General features: G+C 51.6%; 1 protein-coding gene across 3 annotated transcripts; it reads left to right on the top strand.

Annotated features, from left to right (window-relative positions):
* Positions 1-662: 662 nt before the first annotated feature.
* On the top strand, positions 663-15,169 carry Cd300lg (CD300 molecule like family member g). Of its 3 annotated transcripts, XM_028882559.2 has the most exons (8): positions 663-783; positions 2,156-2,488; positions 5,428-5,559; positions 6,193-6,523; positions 8,277-8,389; positions 10,429-10,481; positions 13,697-13,816; positions 14,272-15,169. In XM_028882559.2, exons 1-8 carry the CDS (start codon positions 741-743, stop codon positions 14,383-14,385), a joined length of 1,239 nt encoding a protein of 412 aa, XP_028738392.1. In that variant the 5' UTR covers positions 663-740; the 3' UTR covers positions 14,386-15,169. The 3 variants fall into 3 exon arrangements, with proteins under 3 accessions (XP_028738392.1, XP_028738394.1, XP_028738395.1); XM_028882561.2 differs by lacking the exon at positions 5,428-5,559 and having other exon boundaries at positions 666-783; XM_028882562.2 differs by lacking the exon at positions 5,428-5,559 and having other exon boundaries at positions 668-783; positions 6,442-6,523.
* The last annotated feature ends 2,234 nt before the right edge of the window (positions 15,170-17,403 follow it).

The following is a 17,403-nucleotide window of genomic DNA, read 5'->3' as shown; positions in this document are numbered from 1 at the left end:
ACGCCTTTAATCCCAGCACTCAGGAGGCAGAAGCAGGCAGGTCTCAGTGAGTTCAAAGCCAGTCTGGACTACAGAGCAAGTTCCAGGACACCCAGGGTTGCACAGAGAAACCTTGTCTTGAAAAATCAAAATAATAATAAATTAAATGAAAATAATAAACATATTAAAATACTAGACATAGATAGTTTTAAACATGTCATCAATGGCAATAAATATGCTTCCATATTTAGTACTTAAATACTCAGATCTAGGGGCAGGTCTAAAAACTAATAACTTTCCAAACAATGAGGAATATATAGATATTTTGGGATATCAGCAACAACTGTTTGCTCCAGGGTTTGTGATTTTTTTTAATAGTAACAGTGGCAGGTTCTGCACACCTCTGGGAATTCTTAACAGAAGGGAATACAATCTTTTAGGGGCTCCTAAAGGCCACGATGCACGTTTTTCCCACTGGAGCCCACCGACTCCTGAATTGCACCAGGATCTGGTGCTCAGATCACAGATTAAGGTTAAGCAGGAGCTGGAGTTTTAGAAAAGAGTTTGTGCGGGTCTGCAGACTGCAGAACTGACCCAGGGTAACAGAAGGAAAAGCCGAGGAGCCTCTGAGACTGGACTAGCAGGCCCCTCCCCTCCCTTCCTGGTCCCAGCCTGGGGTTTCTGCAGGAAGCTAAAGCCCCGCGTGGCCCCAAGGAGCTGGCACTTGCAGGCGTCTGCTCCCACAGTGTCCATCACCCACCATGCGGCCTCTAGTTCTGCTGTGGAGCTGTCTGGTGCTCCCAGGTGAGGGGGATGGAGGTGGCAGGGATGGAGGGGCACGCACGTGGAGGCTTGAGCTCACTCCCTCCACGCCTGAGGAAGCGGGTTTGCTTCTCCATTACAACCCAGCTAAGCCATCCTCAGCCCGGCAGCCCTGCGTGCGGCATCTGCTGTTTTTGAGCTCAGACCCAGGGGTCTTCACGAATGTTTGTGGCATCTGCATGGCTGTGCAGGTGTAAAGAGAGGGAGCGGAGCCTCTCTGATCACAAAGACGCATCCATTTACCCTGTTAACTCAGCTAACTTCGTTGCATTTCTACTAAACTGCTTCCCTTTCTTTGCTTCCATCTTCTTATTTTTAAATTGTAATTTATTGTTGTTATTGAGTGTGTATATATATATATATTTACATATATATCACACACATATGTTAGTTTAGTTAGTTCATTGCAAGAGGGCAGAGGGCTGAAGAATAACTCGATTGCCACCTACAGGGATGCTTTCTTTGCTCTTATCATTTTTATCTTTTATTTCTTTTCTGGGACGCTCAGAGAAGGGGTGGGTGGAACCTAGGCACTGGAGCATGCTAAGCGAGCGCTCTATGCCTAAGCTGTATCCCCAGGCCCCTTCCCATTGTTTCCTTCAGACAGACCAGCCTTGAACTTGCTCTGATCCCAAGTAGCTGTGATCACAAGAGTGCCCGCCTTGCTGGGCTTCCTTTACTTTTTAAGACCGAAAAATCAAGATGTATCTTATAACTGATGTCGGTTGCTCTGTTGGCTGTGTTTGTTTGTTTTTTTCCCTTAATAATATATAAAATCAACTCACACTGTTTCTAGGTTTTTTATTATATGTGTTCTTGTGTGTGTGTGTAAGCACATATTGAGCATGCCCTGGTACACATGCTTCAGCATACATAAGGAGGTCAGTGTACAAATTTTGGTGTCTGTTCTCGCCTTCTTGAGTCTTAAACTCACATTGTCAGGCTTAGCAGCAAGTGCCTTTACCCCTTGAGTGGTCTGGCCAGCCTGGTCCTGTCTCTCAAATGCAGTGAAGGAGAATGTCGTTATCCTCTATAAGCGAGAAAACTTAGCTGGGGCAAGCAACTTGCCCAGCATCACAAAGCTACTGAATGCCAGTGCTGGGACTCAGACTCCCAGCTGTCTGAGGCTACGGCACTTGCTCTATCCCTTTCAGTTAATGGGGTTTAGGGGAAGAGTGACAGGTTTGTCTTAAGGTTCTCCAGAGGAAGGGAGAACCCCGGGGCTTTACGGGGCTGCCTCGGAAGGTCTGCCAAGCAAACCTCCCTTCCTCCCGTGAAATGGAAACTTCTGGTCTTGGCCTGGTCTTTCCTTAGAGCCATGGAAATCCCACCTCCATTTGTGCTGTGTTTTCAGGTTATGAAGCCCTGAAGGGCCCGAAGGAGGTCAGTGGATTTGAAGGTGACAAGGTGTCCCTGCGGTGCACCTATGAGAAGAACCTGAGGGGACACCGGAAGTACTGGTGCCGGCAGGGTGGCATCATGGTGTCCCGCTGCACTGACATTGTCTACACAAGTCAGAACCAGGAGGTGGCACAGGGCAGGATGTCCATCCGAGACAACCCCCGAGAGCTCTCGATGACCGTGACCATGAGGGACCTCACCCTGAAGGACGCGGGGAAGTACTGGTGCGGGATTGACCGACTGGGTTTCGATGAGTCTTTTGAAGTCTCTCTCATCGTCTTTCCAGGTAATGAATGACTCTCCTCCCCCTGCCTGGGTGGCAGGAGCTATAGAGACAAGGATAGGTAGGGGGATCTGAACCATAGATTCAGTTTCCTCATTACAGAAGGGGGCAGTCTTGGTACCAACCTCGTCAGGCTTCTCCGGGACTTGGGGACTCAGTAAGGACACCTGCTGAGCACTGGGGACAACTCAGAGAAGCCTTAGTGTCCCTTTGCTCTGGCAAGTCTCCCTGTTAGGACTTCATAGAGCAAAAGGCAGCCACGCCTGTCACTCTTGGCCTAGATATACCGGGGGAGGCTGCCACAGGATGGGGACAAGATGACCATCTCGGGGGACAAGGAAGGACCTGCGTCTTCCCTGCGTCACGAACGCTCCCACAGCTTTCTGAGCCCAGGCCAACCATCACTGCAGCCCAGGCCCAGCCTGCAGTGTGTTCCCTAAGTCATGCGCTGCCCTCACTGCGCTGACGGTCTCTGTACACTGTGTTCACTTTCTATATGGAGAACCCAGGCAAGGGAAGCCAGAGGAGGCCAGAGTACAGACAGCCAGGGAGAGCTGGGTATGTCTGAACCACACTTCACACAAAGACACTCCAAGACACTCAGTGACTGGCCCAAGGTTGAGGCAGGAAACAGAGGATTCAGACGCAGATCACTGCCACCTTTATCTCTGTTCGAAAGATGGGCCCAGGAGCCAGGACCCATCCTAAGCCCAGATCTGTCCTCGAAGCCCGTTCTCTCTCACCCCTAGGTCTCTATGACAATTCAGGGAAACCAAAGTAAACGAACCAAACAGTGACAGCAGCACCGAGCCTCACTGATGAGACTGGAGGGTGTGGCTCGGATGCAGAGCATCTGCCTGCTGTGGCTGAGCCCCTGGCTGCCTCCCTGATGCCGCAGCAATAAAGCAACACTGGCTGAGTGGGTTCTCTGTTATCTGGAAGGTTCTCCAGTCTCTTCCAGTTCTTATCAGTGCACATCCTTCTTTTGCCTAATTGTGAGTAGCTCTATTAATGAGGCAGTTCCACGGAGTTCAGCTGATAACCAAAGATGTTTATTTGGGGTTAACTTACAACAAGCAAAAGGGGGTTGGTCCCGGGGTCCAGGAGGGGTGAGGTGCGGTCCAACCCTGTTCTCTAGAGAATCTGTCTTGGTCTGCAGTACCAGCATCCAGCATCCAAGACCATGAGGTAGCCAAGAGAGCCAGCATGTACACATTCCAGGTCTTAAGGGATCCCCCTTTGGCCACACCCCGGGGGTGGGGGACAGGTTCCTAGCAGTTACCTGCTGCCTGGTAGGGGCGGTGCTTCGGGGGTGAAGCACAGACAACCTTCTTTACACACTATCTTCTTACTTATTTCATTTTATTTTATGTGCGTTGGTGTGAGGGTGTCGGACCCCCTGGAACTGGAGTTGCAGACGGTTGTGAGCTGCCCTGGGGGTGCTGGGAATTGAACCCAGGTCCTCTGGAAGAGAAGCTAGTGCTCTTAACCACTGAGCCATTTCTGCAGCCCAATTAGCTCTATCTTTATTTAATTCATTTATGTGGCCTTTTAGATGGTGTCTCACTATGTAGCTCTGACTGGCCTCGAACTCACAGAGACCCACCTGTCTCTGCCTCCTGAGTGCTGGGACTAAGGTCCTGTGCCACGATACCCAGCCTAGGGTTCTCTAGTTTTGAGATTCTCTTGGGTCTCGTTCTTGCCCTGAGCTCTAGCCACCTCTCTGAGGTATGTGATCCACGTATTTTCACCCTTTCATGTCAGAGCTGGTTGGCTTCTGTTAACAGTTCAGCCTGCCAATGATGAGGGCTGTGTAGGTGGGTCTGTAATATTTATAGGTTTCTATGGTAGCAACACTCCTTGCAAGGCCAGTTTCTATCTGCCAATCATTTAACAACCAGCTCCCGGAATTCCTGAAAAGTTAACAGGCCAGAGTGAACTAACGTCTCCGGGGTCAAACTAGTCTCCAGGGTCAAACGAGGCTGAGCATACCCACTATCACCTCCCTTATTCCTCATCTCCTGGAAGCCCCCGGGCAATGGATAGAGACTTAGAAACACACAAAGTAGAAGCCGCTCTCTATTTACAGAAGATTTAGTCGTCTACTTAGAAAAAACGACAAGCAAAGGGCAGAGCGTAAGAATAGAGAATGGAGAGCAATCCCGGAATGTCCAGGTTGGGTATGGTCAGCAAAGTCTCAGGGATGCTGGCCCTTGAGGAATCCCAGCCCCATGGGAGATCCTGCAAAGCCATAGCTGTAGTCAAAGTGAGCACTAGCTCCCCTGGAGGCAAACACAGGATATTGGGGTACACAAAGGAAGAGGGGAATTCCTCCACGTTGCTGGGACTTAACTTATGAGCTGATGATGGAAGACAGGGCAGGGGCGGCGGGGGGGCGACACGGGGGGGGGACAGGGGTGATCGGGGGGTCTTTAGGCAGAGATGTAAGAGAATGGTGTCACAGAGGAACGACATGGTACAGGCACAGCAGTAGACAGGGTGACCCTGAACACGTGCCTCTGCGCGGCTCAGTGAGTTCCACGCGGGGAAGAGGTAACTTGGAGAGGACGATGTGAAGTCTGAGAGGTACACTAAGTAAGCAGATGGTGTGTCGGCCCACGGCTGAAATGCGGAGCCACTGACTGCGTCCCAAGCAGGAGGTGACAGGATCCAAGGTGTGTTTTAGAAATACAGGTGTCCGTGTAAAGGGTGGCACGAGAGAAGGCTGGGGCAGGGGACACAGAAGACCTGCTCCAATGAGAGACCAATACGGACAGCAGGCGGGGAAGATCTGGGATCCACTGGGATCTTCCAGTCATGGCCTCCCACTGGCTCCGAGGAGACAATGAAGGCCTCTGCTGAGGAGGAGGGGGCCACTGAGGTGTGGTGTCAGCGGCAGCAGTGTCTGCCCCCCCTGAGAGCAGCCTCTCCCTTCCCTCTAGGAAAAAGGGGCAGACCTGTCCCCACTGGCATCTGCTGTCCCCCCTCCCCCAACCCTTCCTTCCAGCCTCTTCCAGCTACAAGGAGCCCGCAGCCCAAGGCAAAAGCCAGGCAGACTCGGCTCCCAGAACCGAGTGAGTCAATGGCTTCGGGAAGAAACCATCTCCTAAACCTGCCCCTTCTCCATTTCAGGAGACATACAGGGAGGGCCACCCAGGGGTTCCCAACAGCCTCAGAAGCCAGCATGGCTCTGAGGGGCTGGGGCACTGGCTCAGGGTCACATGGGGAGCGGCTATAGCTGACCCCAAAGCTCTTCCTCCAGGATCTGGGGGGAGCCAGATGCCTGCCCTGACCTCAGGCCTGTTTTTGCCACTGACCCCGGCCCAGCCTTCAGCAGCTGAAGGAGGTTAGGCCTTACTGAGGCATAGGGGTCAAGAGGCCAGCGCTGGGCAGACAGAGAACTTGCTTTTTGGTCAGAGAAGAGGTGACCCTGGCCTGGACTAACAGGAGGGGCAGGGAAGTGTCTATGGAGTAGTGTGGGACAAGGCCTTAGGGGTAGGGTCCTCTTACAGAACAGACTATGGATGGATGTGCCTGGCCCGGGTGTCTTCTTGCTCAAAAGGCTTCACTTAGGCCTCTGCTTGCCTCCTGGGGAGTGTTTTAGTTGAGGATGTCCTGAGAGATTGGGAAGGTTCACATTTGAAGGTCAGTCTGGGTGGGGCTCAGGGACCAGGGAAGGTCCTGAGGTATTGTTTTTGGACTTATAGCTTTTCCTGGTCTCCAACCGACAGTCGTCACAGCCCAGCAGGGGAAGACAGGGGTTGAGGCCCCTGGGTTCACCGAGGCGGCCCTGGCCCGGCCTGCAGGAACCTCCCAGGTTCTCCCAGGAACCTCTCCATATGCTGGGAGCCCTCCTCACACAGCATCCCCAGCCTGGCCTGCAGGAACCTCCCCTCCCCCGGGAACCTCTCCATATGCTGGGAGCTCTCCTCACACAGCGACCTCTCCTCATGCAGGGAGCTCCCGCCCAGCCCTCTGGCTGCCCCCCACCACACCAAAGGACTCCAAGGCTATAACCAGGGGTGTCTCCAAGTCCAGGTGAGTCCAGGGGACCTGAAGTCCCCCGACAACCTTAAGACTCTACATCCTTTCCTCCAGGCAGGCACTTCCTCTGGTTGTGGCCACAGCCTGTGGCTCAAAAGGCGGCAACTTCAGGCCTCATTCTCCTCCCAGGACCTGCATTAGGAGCGGGCAGCCCTACTGCCCTGGACGGACACACAGGGCTGTCTGAGGTGAAGGGTCTACCTTGGTCCCAGAACTCACCTCTCCTCTTGCTCAGGCCACCCCAGCTCACGGGTTTCCCGAGCCCTGTGCCGCGTGAAAACGTGAAAGCCTTTCACAGACTTTTTTCTTTCCATAGCTGGACCCCAGCCTGCAGCAAAGGGTTCTGGGTTTCTACCTACTCCCAGTTCCTGACTTGCAGGTCCCCACTAGCAGGTTCAGACCAGGCTGAAAGTGTCTGGTGGGGCTGGGGTACCCCATGCAGAGCACATACTGATGGGCTCTGAGACCCCGGCCCCTCAGGCCTTCTGATTTCCTTGGACGACTAGGGACCTCACTCTGAGTCGGAGCATGGTGCCACCATCAAACTGAGGCTGGTGACATGGCTCCAGGCCAGGCAGGCTCCCCGTTTCTTGCCAAATGTAGAGGAGGGGGCCTGTAATTCCAACTACTCAGAAGGCTGAGATAGGAAGGCCACAAGTTCGAGGCCGGGCTGGGTTAAAAAGGGTATTTTTAGATCTCGTCTGAAAATAAAAAGTGGGTCTGGTGAGGCGTCTCCGTGAGTAAAGGGCTTGGCATGCAAGCCTGATGGCCTGAGTTTGGCCCCCAGAGCCCACAGAAGGGAAGAGAGAGAGAACAGACTCCACGAAGTTGTTCTGTAACCTCAGCATGTGAACCACGGCACACTCTCCCTCCTGCAACCATACACTCAATACTAATACGAATACTAACAAGTAACTTTTGAAGAGAGGAAGGTAGGACATAAAGCCCCACAGGAGAGTGACTGCCCAGCATGAATGAGGTCCTAGGCTCAATCCTAGCACCCCAGTTTTCCCAGCATACCACGGGACCATTTCTGCTTCGTGAACTGTATAGTTTAACAGCAAAGGTAGCTAGGTACTAAGATTGATGCTTCGCAGGAGGAGTATTTAATTTGAGATAAGGTCTCTCATGTAGCTCAGGCTAGCCTCCAGCTCCCTATGTAGCCAAGGATGACCTTAAATTCCTGATCTTCCTGCCTTCACTTCCCAAGTGCAAGGATTACAATCTTGAATCACCTTACCTGGTTCTAAACTCAGTATCATTTTCCTTTTCTTTCTTTTTTTTTTATTTCTTCACTTATTTTTTTATGTGCATTGGTGTTTTGCCTGCATGTATATGCCTGTGTAAGGGTGTCAGGAACTATAGTTATAGACACTTGTGAGTCATCAGTGGGTGCTGGGAATTGAACCCAGGTCCTCTGGAAGAGCAGTCAGGGCTCTTAACCTCTGAGCTCAGTATCTCAAACATCCCAACTTGTTTGATCCTCACAGCCCTGCTTCGAGGGAGGTGAAATTGGTGGTCTGGAAGGTTGTTAAGTCACTGACTCAAAGTGATATGTCCCTAAAGTGTCAAGACCAGGGTTCAAACCCAGCAAGCCTGGATTCAGGGTCTGAGCATCCTGCCAGTCTTGGTCTGGTAGAATTAGCCATCAGGCTAGAAGCTGGCTTTCTCAGCGTGTGCATGGGATTCAAGGACACAGATGGCTGATCTGGTCACAGCCACCAGGCTCCTTTCATTTCTCCTCCAGTGTGTCCATCCCGATGGTCCGCATGTTGGCCTCTGTCTGGGTCCTCTTGTCCCTTGTGCTGGCTGCCGCTCTGATTGCCTTTGGCAGCCACATGCTCCGGGGGAGAAAGAAAGGTAAGTGATTGAGGAGGTGGGAGGCGGCTCGTGCACACCCGTGACACTTCAGCGACCTTGGAAAGACTGGGCCTCAGTGGGTCTGTCTGACAACCTTACTGTTCGCTGTGTGGACTGGTGCACCCCTTTAATCTCAGCACCCGGGAGGCAGAGAGAGGCAGGAGGATCTCTGAGTTCGAGGCCAGCCTGATCTACAAAGCTAGGTCCAGGACAGCCGGGGATACACAGAGAATGCCTGGCTCAAAAAAACCAAAAGAAAACAACCTAGTCATTCCCTTCTGAGGAGCTGTGAAGCAGCCAGCCCTGGGAAGACCAATTCAGCTGGGGAATGGGAGTTTTTTAATACAAAAGTTAAAGGAGCCAGGACGGAAGCATATACCTGTTTTCCCAACACTTGGAAGGTGGAGAAAGGGGGTCGGGAGCCCAAGGACAGTCGTGGATACGTAAGGATTTCAATACCAGCCTGGCCTTGTGTCTAGACAAACAAATAAGTGAGCAAACAGAACAAACGAGCTAGCAAAGTTAACTTTAACAATAACAATCAAATTTCATTCAATTCAATAGACCTGACACATGATCGGCTCAACATGGAACGCATATTAAAACACTAAGGAAAGCTGGACAGCTGGACATTGTAGCGTAAGCCCAAAGCCTCAGCCGCTCAGACTGAGGCAGGAGGATCAGTTGAGTCCAAGAATTTGAAAGCAACCTGAGCAATATAGCCAGACCCCATCTCAAAACCTCAAACGAAATGTGATGATCATACCCTACACTGTTCTCTTGTTTTTGTTTTTCATGTTGAGCCTTGGGAAGCCTAGGTGTGATTTCACATGACCCCATTCCAGTGCTGGGTGACCTGTGTGGCTTCTGGCCAAGCAGATGACGTGATGTCACGGAATTAAGAGTGACAGGGGCCAGGCAAGGTCCTGCATCTCCTCTCCACTAACCTCCTGTGCTGTAGGGTACCCTGTCTTATAGTGGAGGACACTGGAGGATTAAGTAGCTTGCCTTGTGTTTGCAGGCCTAGGAAACAGTGGAGCCAGGAAGGTTCCTACAGTGGCATCCCACAGAGGGTGGGCCTGCTTCCTACCTCTTCGCTGGGACTCCCAAGAAGAAATCTCAGCTTATTTGTGTCCCCAAGTCCCCTAGGAGCCCAGAAGGAAACACACAGAATGGGAACAGCCTCAACTCTGAAGCCACTGAGCGTATCACCTCTGGAATTGTGGCTCCCCTAGCAAACAGCAGCGCCCCCTCTGGTAGCCTGTTAGAAATGCAGTCTCAGAGCTCAAGCCAACCCAACCTACTGATTCAGAACCTGTGTGTTAAGAAAATTAACCCTCTAGCCGGGCGGTGGTGGCGCGCGCCTTTAATCCCAGTACTCGGGAGGCAGAGGCAGGTGGATCTCTGTGAGTTCGAGGCCAGCCTGGGCTACCAAGTGAGTTCCAGGAAAGGCGCAAAGCTACACAGAGAAACCCTGTCTCAAAAAACCAAAAAAAAAAAAAAAAGAAAAGAAAAAAAGAAAAAAGAAAATTAACCCTCAGGATACCTGTGGTAGTCATCTTGGACACAGAAAATTCGTGTCAGCTGGCGTTTCTTTGGGCTTCTGAAAAGATATATCATGGTGAGGGCAAAACTGCTTACCTCATGGCTAGGAAGTGAAAAGAAGACAGGGCCCCACAGACCCTTCAAAGACATGTCCCAATATCTTAAGGAGCTTCCCCTAAGCCTCACTTCTTAAAAGTCTTACCACTTCTCAACAGTGCCAAGCTGGGGACCAAGGAAGACCAAGCTGTAGATATCCATCCCCTATGCATATTAAGGTTCAAGAAGGGAACACAGTTCTCCATCTACTTTCTAGTTCACAAAGAAGATCTCAGATGCCGGCTCCTTCCTAAAGGGCTGAGCTAGACAGGACTTCCCACTTCAGGGTCCACCAGCTCCCTCTGGAAATCCCTCATACACCAGTGCAATGGACCTGTGCATTCTGGGAATGGTTTAAGTTTTTTCCTGGCCTCAAGGTTCTCCTGGGTCTCTTTCAGCTTGGCTGGCCACGGAGACACAGAGGAATGAGAAGGTCTACCCCCCAGCCTCGGTAAGGACCCAGGGAGCCAAAGTGTGAGATCAACCCATCTGGGTCTGAGGTCAGACTTCTGAGCCCATCTCTGTGCCCACCCAGAGGCAAAGCTTGCTCCCAGCCTTGAAGGGATCTGTGGGAGTCTGAAGATCGGCCCTTTAGGGTGTGAGCTCCATGGTGTGGCCATCAGCAGCCCTGATTCCCACCTGATATCAGGCAGGGTCACAAAGAACCAGGTGGGCATCCTTCCACCAGGCAAGTACCCTCTTCCCACGTCGTTGAGAACCAGGGGACTTCAGTATTGGAACGAGACGGATCCCTATGGATCCTGGATGCAGTGTTTATCTAAACTCTGGGCCCATCTCATCTGTCAGCAGTGTTGGAGATAGGATCTCCCAGGCTCTACTGCCAACTCAACCTTCTAGGCCTGGGGCTGATGACCCCACAGCACACTGGAGTACAAGGGCCCCTCAAACGACTCCAGTGCACTTTCACAAAGGAAACTGAGGCCCAAACTCACACAGCAGCACTCAGATTTCTCGATTCTTTTAAAAGATTTATTTTATTTTATTTTCTGTGTATGAGTGTTCTGCCTGCATGTGTGTCTGTGCCCCACAATTGTGCCTGGTGCCCACGGAACCAGAAGAGGGGTGTTGGATCCCCTGGAACAGGAGCTACAGACAATTGTGAGCCACCATGAGGGTACTGGGATCCAAACCCAGGTTCCCTGAAGGAACAGCCGGTCCTCTTAACCTTTGAGCCATCTCTCCAGTCCCAGATTTATCAATGCTTATTTTCTCTCTCAGAACATTGTTTCTGGTCCTCCAGTGGTTCTGAGACCACGCTGCTCAAGGTTTGACTGCTCAAGGACCCAGTTGTGAGCAGTGCACCCAGGGAACCGGTGGGAGTGGGGGTGGGGTGCAGAGATCCCTCTGCCCATCTTCCTGAGGAGCCAAGATGTCCAACTTCCCAGGCCATTTGCCTGGCCCTCCCTGGGGTGGGTAGTGCTGCAGAATTCTATTCAAGAAACAAAAATCCCACCTTGCCTTGCCTGATACCCTGCCCCTAAGTCCACCCAATGCCTTACTGAAGTATTTCCACTCTTACTCCTCCAAACATGGGGGCAGGAAAGGGAAACTACGTCCCCTTCTTTCCTGGCGCCAGAAAAGACAAAAAGGCTCCAGGCAGATCCCTAGAGGAGGGCTCAGTGGGAATCGGTTCTTCCTTGATTTAGGAAGCAGCTGTTGTTATCTCAGGAAGTGGGACAAGGCCAAAAGTGGCTAAGGGGAATGGGAGAAAAGTCACGGGTGTGTGGGGTGGGGGGGGTGTGGACTGCCACCATGGGCCACCTTCAGGGCTCAGCCTTCTGGCTGTCGTGGAAGTGGCTCATCAGGAGAGTGCTGTGACTCAGCAAACCAGCCACAGTCTGGTGTGTGGGTGTGGGTGTGGGGTGTCTCCTCACTGCTACCTCCTGCCCTTCCACTCTGGGCTGGACTGCTTCCTACCTGGGACACCTGAGCTCCTCCTGCAGAGGCAGGAAGGGACAAGAGCGAGCCCAGGGCAGTTTGAACAGAAGGACACTGAGTAGTCGCTGCTTTAGGCAGAAGGATAGAAGAGGGGACCTGGAAGGTCAGAGGCCACAGCCACCAGAACATAGTAGCCAGCTGAAGACACGTGCTTGGTATGTTTCCCATTTGACTTTTTCAGTCTTCAGCAGAGGCTGGGGAAGAAAAGGGGTGGTCGGGGATTTTCTTTTCTTTTCTTTTTGAGACAGGGTTTCTCTGTGTAGTTTTGGTGCTTGTCCTGGAACCCACTCTGTAGCCCAGGCTGGCCTCAAACTCACAGAGATCCGCCTGGCTCTGCCTCCCCAGTGCTGGGATTAAAGACGTGTGCCACCACCGCCCAGCCTGGGGATTTTCTTTGCACACACTCATGTCAAGGCTGGAAGAGGACACTTGTCCTGGAAGAGAGCTAAAGGACATGGATGTTGGCACACACCTGACATCCAGCACTCGGGAGCTAAGGAAGAAGGATTCTGTTCAAGGCAAGCCTGGGCTACACATGAGAGAGACACAGGTGACAGCAGGTGGTGAGGGCCTGACCCCTTGTCCTTTCTGTCGGGGCAGGCAGCATTATTCCTCTGTTTTATAGACACAGCAACAGGGAAAGGGTAATTCTATGCCCACAGTAACCCAGCCTGAGAAAAACAGAACTAGACAAAACGATCCGAGGTCTGCGAGGCTGGCCGCAGAGTCCTCCTACATTGAAGCGCAAGGATCGGAGGAATCCAGCCATATGTACTGCCCAACCCTGATCCCTCAGACTCTAGGAAAAGAACTATCCTTCATCCCTAGGCATGGGATAGCCACAGAGCAAATGTCTCCTGTGCTGTTTGTACTTGGGAAATCTTTGAGGCACATGAAAACGAGCAGACGGCTTGTTCCGTCTGGTTACAAACAAAGAAATAACATGATTAAAACAGACCATTCCAAAAGTTCTCGTTCACTGGGTGGTAAGACGCTGTCTGGAGACTGCGGATGCAGCTCTCTCGTGCTCGCCTAGCATGCAGGAAGCAAGTCAGCATAAACTGGGTATGGTGGTGCCAGCCCTCAACAAGGAAGTTCAGAACATGAGGCTCAGATGTAAGTTCAAAGCCATCCTCGGCTACATAAGGAATTCAAAGCCAGCCTAGACAGCATGAGACCCTGACTTCTGCAGGAAACAAAGGAAGCCAGGCCTGGTGACGGGAGGCTCGGGGATCTCTGTGAGTTCAAGGTCAGCCTAGTCTACATAGCAAGTTCCAAGTCATTCAGGGTTACATAGTGAAGTTCTGTCTTTAAAAGTAATGCTATCAGCCAGGCAGTGGTGGCGCATGCCTTTAATCCCAGCACTCGGGAGGCAGAGCCAGGCAGAATCTCTGTGAGTTTGAGGCCAGCCTAGTCTACAAGAGTGAGATCCAGGACAGGCACCAAAGCTACACAGAGAAACCCTGTCTCAGGAAAGAAAAAAAAAAAAAAAGTAATGCTATCTGAATTTTATGATCCTGAGAAGAAACATATATTCTCATTTTATAGCTGAGGAAACTGAGCTCCTCAGAGTTTCTAGCTTGCCAAGGGAACACCCAGGTGTAGGAAGTTATGTGTCCCCAGAACCGTGTCCTTCCTCTTGGCTTAACTCCAGAGTATGCTGCTAAGAATAGGCTTTTCCGAGTTCTGACCAAGTCTCTCGTACAGCCGCCAGGGAACAACTGGGTGCCTGAGGACACCATGATCAACCTTGCAGCGCCTCCCGAGTGTCTCAGCAAGCCCAAGCCCTCTGCTGCGCCCTCCATGGAGACCCAGCACCTCAGTCAGGTGTGGACAGAAGGGAACCCATGCTATCTGACACCACTGAGATCATGGGGACGGGTCAGGGTGGGCTCTTTCCCCCAGCATCCTCTTCCCCAGAAGCCCCACTCCAGCATCTGTCCATCTAGCCTATCAGAGCCGTAATAAGCCTAGGTCATTTCAGGCTGGAAGCTTCATATTCTCTCCTTCCCTGTTCAGAAAATCCTTTACTAGCATATTGGGTGTCCACTTAGAGAGCTCTCAGCTGAACTGAGCATCGAGGTGCGTGCTTGTAATCCTAACATTTGGGGGTCTGTGATCAAAGGGAGGAGCTGGGGTATTAGGAACCGGTCTACCTGATGAGACCCTGTCTCAAAAGCGCACACACCACAGACAAGAGATGAGATGGGCCGGGGAGGCTCTGCTAGGGTGGAGACCTCACCACCAGGTTCTCCTTTTCAACCTCCCCATCATCTCTCCAGACTACAGAGGAAGAGGCAGCCCCTTCCCCGGACGCCAAGGAGGATGTGACGGCAGCTTCTCCCCTGCAGATGTCTGCTGAGGAACTGGCCTTCTCCGAGTTCATCCCTGTGTGACTGCGGAATGACACGTGGCCAGGATTCCCACACATGGGCCTGATGGATCCTCTTCTCCCTCTAGCCTGGAGAGTCCTCCTTCCCTCTCTCTTTCACTGTGGGTTCTCCTAGAGCTCTGACCATGACACGGCCCCAGCGGGAGCTCCCTGATACCTCCGTGGTCAGGTACACAGTGGAGGCCATGGAGGCGGCCCGTCCAGGGATTGGCTGTCTTTCCTTCTCCTTCCCCATGCCACTGTATACCTAGCTTTGGAAGGACATTGGAGGAAGGTTCCTTATCGTCTCTGTCCAGAAGGGCTACTACTCCATGGGCTCTGGAGACTAAGGGAGGGAACCAGAGTAGGGCGGTTAGCTGAGGGGAGAGGAGGGGGCAGGAAGAAACTAGACCCTGGTTACGAGAGGATAATGCTAAATCCAGGCCAGCCGGGTGACGGAAAGATAGACTGGCGCAACTATTTTTTTCCCCTTTTTCTATTTTGTTTTGAAAAATGGCATGCTGGGAAGGGAAGTGCTCAGCATATAAAATATAGAAATACGGGGAGAAGAACAAAAAGGGGTAAGTGCCGTTAAGGTCGTCTCTAATCTCACCAAGCCCCGTTGACATCCCTGCGCATCGCACTTGCCTGGATCCCTCCTCTGTGAAGTGAGCAGCCGCACTTCACAGAGGGGTCGGCCCACTGTGCACTGCATGCTGCCCTCCCCGTCTTACCCCATCATAGGCATCCCTCTGTGCCCTACAAACCTTGTACAATAAACTGTTTCTCGGCTGCATAAGGTTTCAGCATATGGGTGTGCCTCAGTTTACCCAACCCGTTCTCTGTCACTAGCTGTTTAATCTGCAGGGTGAATCTTTGTGCAGGGGCTTTAGCTGCTACTGGAAATCTCTAGAAGGATGTGCACGTGTGGAAACAGGTGGTTCTGAGGGAAGAAAATGTTTTCTTTTTATTCTTTTCTTTTTCTAACCTTCCCCTTCCCCCTTCTCCCCTTGCTCCGCCCTCTCCTAACCTCTCCTGGAGGGGTGTCTTGGTAGCTCAAGAGTTTGCTGTGCAAGCAAAAGGACCTGAGTTCAGGTCCCTTGGAAAAGCATCCCTGTGAGTCTGTGACCCCAGTGCTGGAGCATAGGGAGGATGGTGAATTCCAGGAGCACAGCCACCAAAACATCAACCTCTAGACTCAGTGCAAGACCATGCCAAAACCTAGAGGAAGACACCCAGTGTAGACCTCTGGCCTATACAGGTATACATGGTCAAGTGAACACACACACACACACACACACACACACACACACACACACACACTCAGAATCTGTACCTACAAGAACACAGGACATGCAACTCCATTAATACATTAAAAATTGGGATAAACAGTGATCCAGTCAAATAGCAGAGAATACCCAAAAAGTTCATCCAAAGTGGACTTTCCAACCGGACAGAGTAGCACAGACCTGTAATCCCAGTATTTAGGAGGTGAGGTAGAAGAATTCCAAGTTCAAGGCTAGTCTTTGCTGCATGATGAGACCCCACCTCAAAACGCAACATAAATTAAAGCATGCTGGTGTTTAAGAGTAACTGATGGAAGCCGGGCGGTGGTGGCGCACACCTTTAATCCCAGCACTCGGGAGGCAGAGGCAGGCAGATCTTTGTGAGTTCAAGGCCAGCCTGGTCTACCTAGCGAGTTCCAGGAAAGGCGCAAAGCTACACAGAGAAACCCTGTCTTGAAAAAAACCAAAAACCAAAAAAAAAAAAAAAAAAAAAAAAAAAAAGAGTAACTGATGGAAAAGAAACACATCTCTGAGATATATAGATACCACAATTGCTATGTGTCAATTTTAAAACTATATTTTAAAAAGCTAGTAACAAAAAAAACTCTGGCATGGTGGTGCATGCCTTTAATCCTAGGAGGCAGAAGCAAGTGGATCCCTGTGAATTCCAGGCCAGCCTGGTCTCTAGATACCTTGATGCCGATTGGAAGCTAAAAAGAAGTTTCCTCAGTCCCAAGTGTGGCAAACACGGACCAACCGTGGTCAGCAAATTCGCTCTCACTCAGGGAGCTTCTAAAACAAAACACCTGTTCACTCAGCCATAGTACAGAGGAAGACTACATTTCCCAGCCTTCCATTCAGTTACCCAGAACCCAGCTGGACCTAGGTTCTGATGTACAAGTGGCCATTGCAGACAGGGACAGCCTCAGAGAATCCGCAGTGATAATGCTGTGGTCAGGTGTACCACGATTCCCTCCTGAAGAACTCCAGGTGGAAAGGATGTTGATCCCCTGGACTACACACACCTCCGTGGTGGCAGCGTCTGGGAGATGAAATGTTGTCGTTGTTGGGATCTAAAGAGTAACATTTCGGTGTTGTCTACTGCCGTTGGGTGAGCACCTAGAACCCGGAGCATATCACTGAGAGACCGTGGCACTTTTACGGAGGATGAAGCCAAGGTCTTGGGAGGTAGGGGCATCTGCCGAAGGCCACACAGGTTCCACGTGGAGTCCTGTGGCCTGGCCATGGAGACCCGGAGTCCTTTGTCCCCCTGGTGTTCAACAGCTCCCAGGCATAAGCACTTAGATACAGCACAGAGGGGCACGGTAAGAGAGAAAGAGGCCATAGTCAGTCCATCTTCCATTCTAGATAGGAGAGGAAGAGGCCATAGTCAGTCCATCTTCCATTCTAGAATTACTAGGTTTCAAACCCAGGACAAATGGCTAAGGTGCCTGCTTAACATCGAATCATTATATCAATATCAAAGAGGACACTGGCTGCCAGGTTCGCCCTGCATCCCTCACTCAGTCCTACCTGTTGTTACAGGGCCCTTCTGGCTGGCATGCCCCACCCCCTACCCTGAACTCTCCATCCCAGGGGGCTGAGCTGCTCTTCCCCATACAATGTAGCCATTTTGGTTACTGCTTTTTGTCTTTTGGGCCTCCTGGCTGCTGCAGCTGGTTCCCTCCCCTCCCCTCCCTCCCTTCCCCTCCCCCGCTTCACATGGCACAGCTCAGTCTGATCACGTCCACGCTGGA

The sequence above is a fragment of the Peromyscus leucopus genome, chromosome 8b (assembly GCF_004664715.2).
Source record: "Peromyscus leucopus breed LL Stock chromosome 8b, UCI_PerLeu_2.1, whole genome shotgun sequence".
Lineage (NCBI taxonomy): Eukaryota > Metazoa > Chordata > Mammalia > Rodentia > Cricetidae > Peromyscus > Peromyscus leucopus.
The sequence above is the reverse complement of the archived record's forward strand: the minus strand, read 5'-3'. Positions and strand labels throughout refer to the sequence as shown.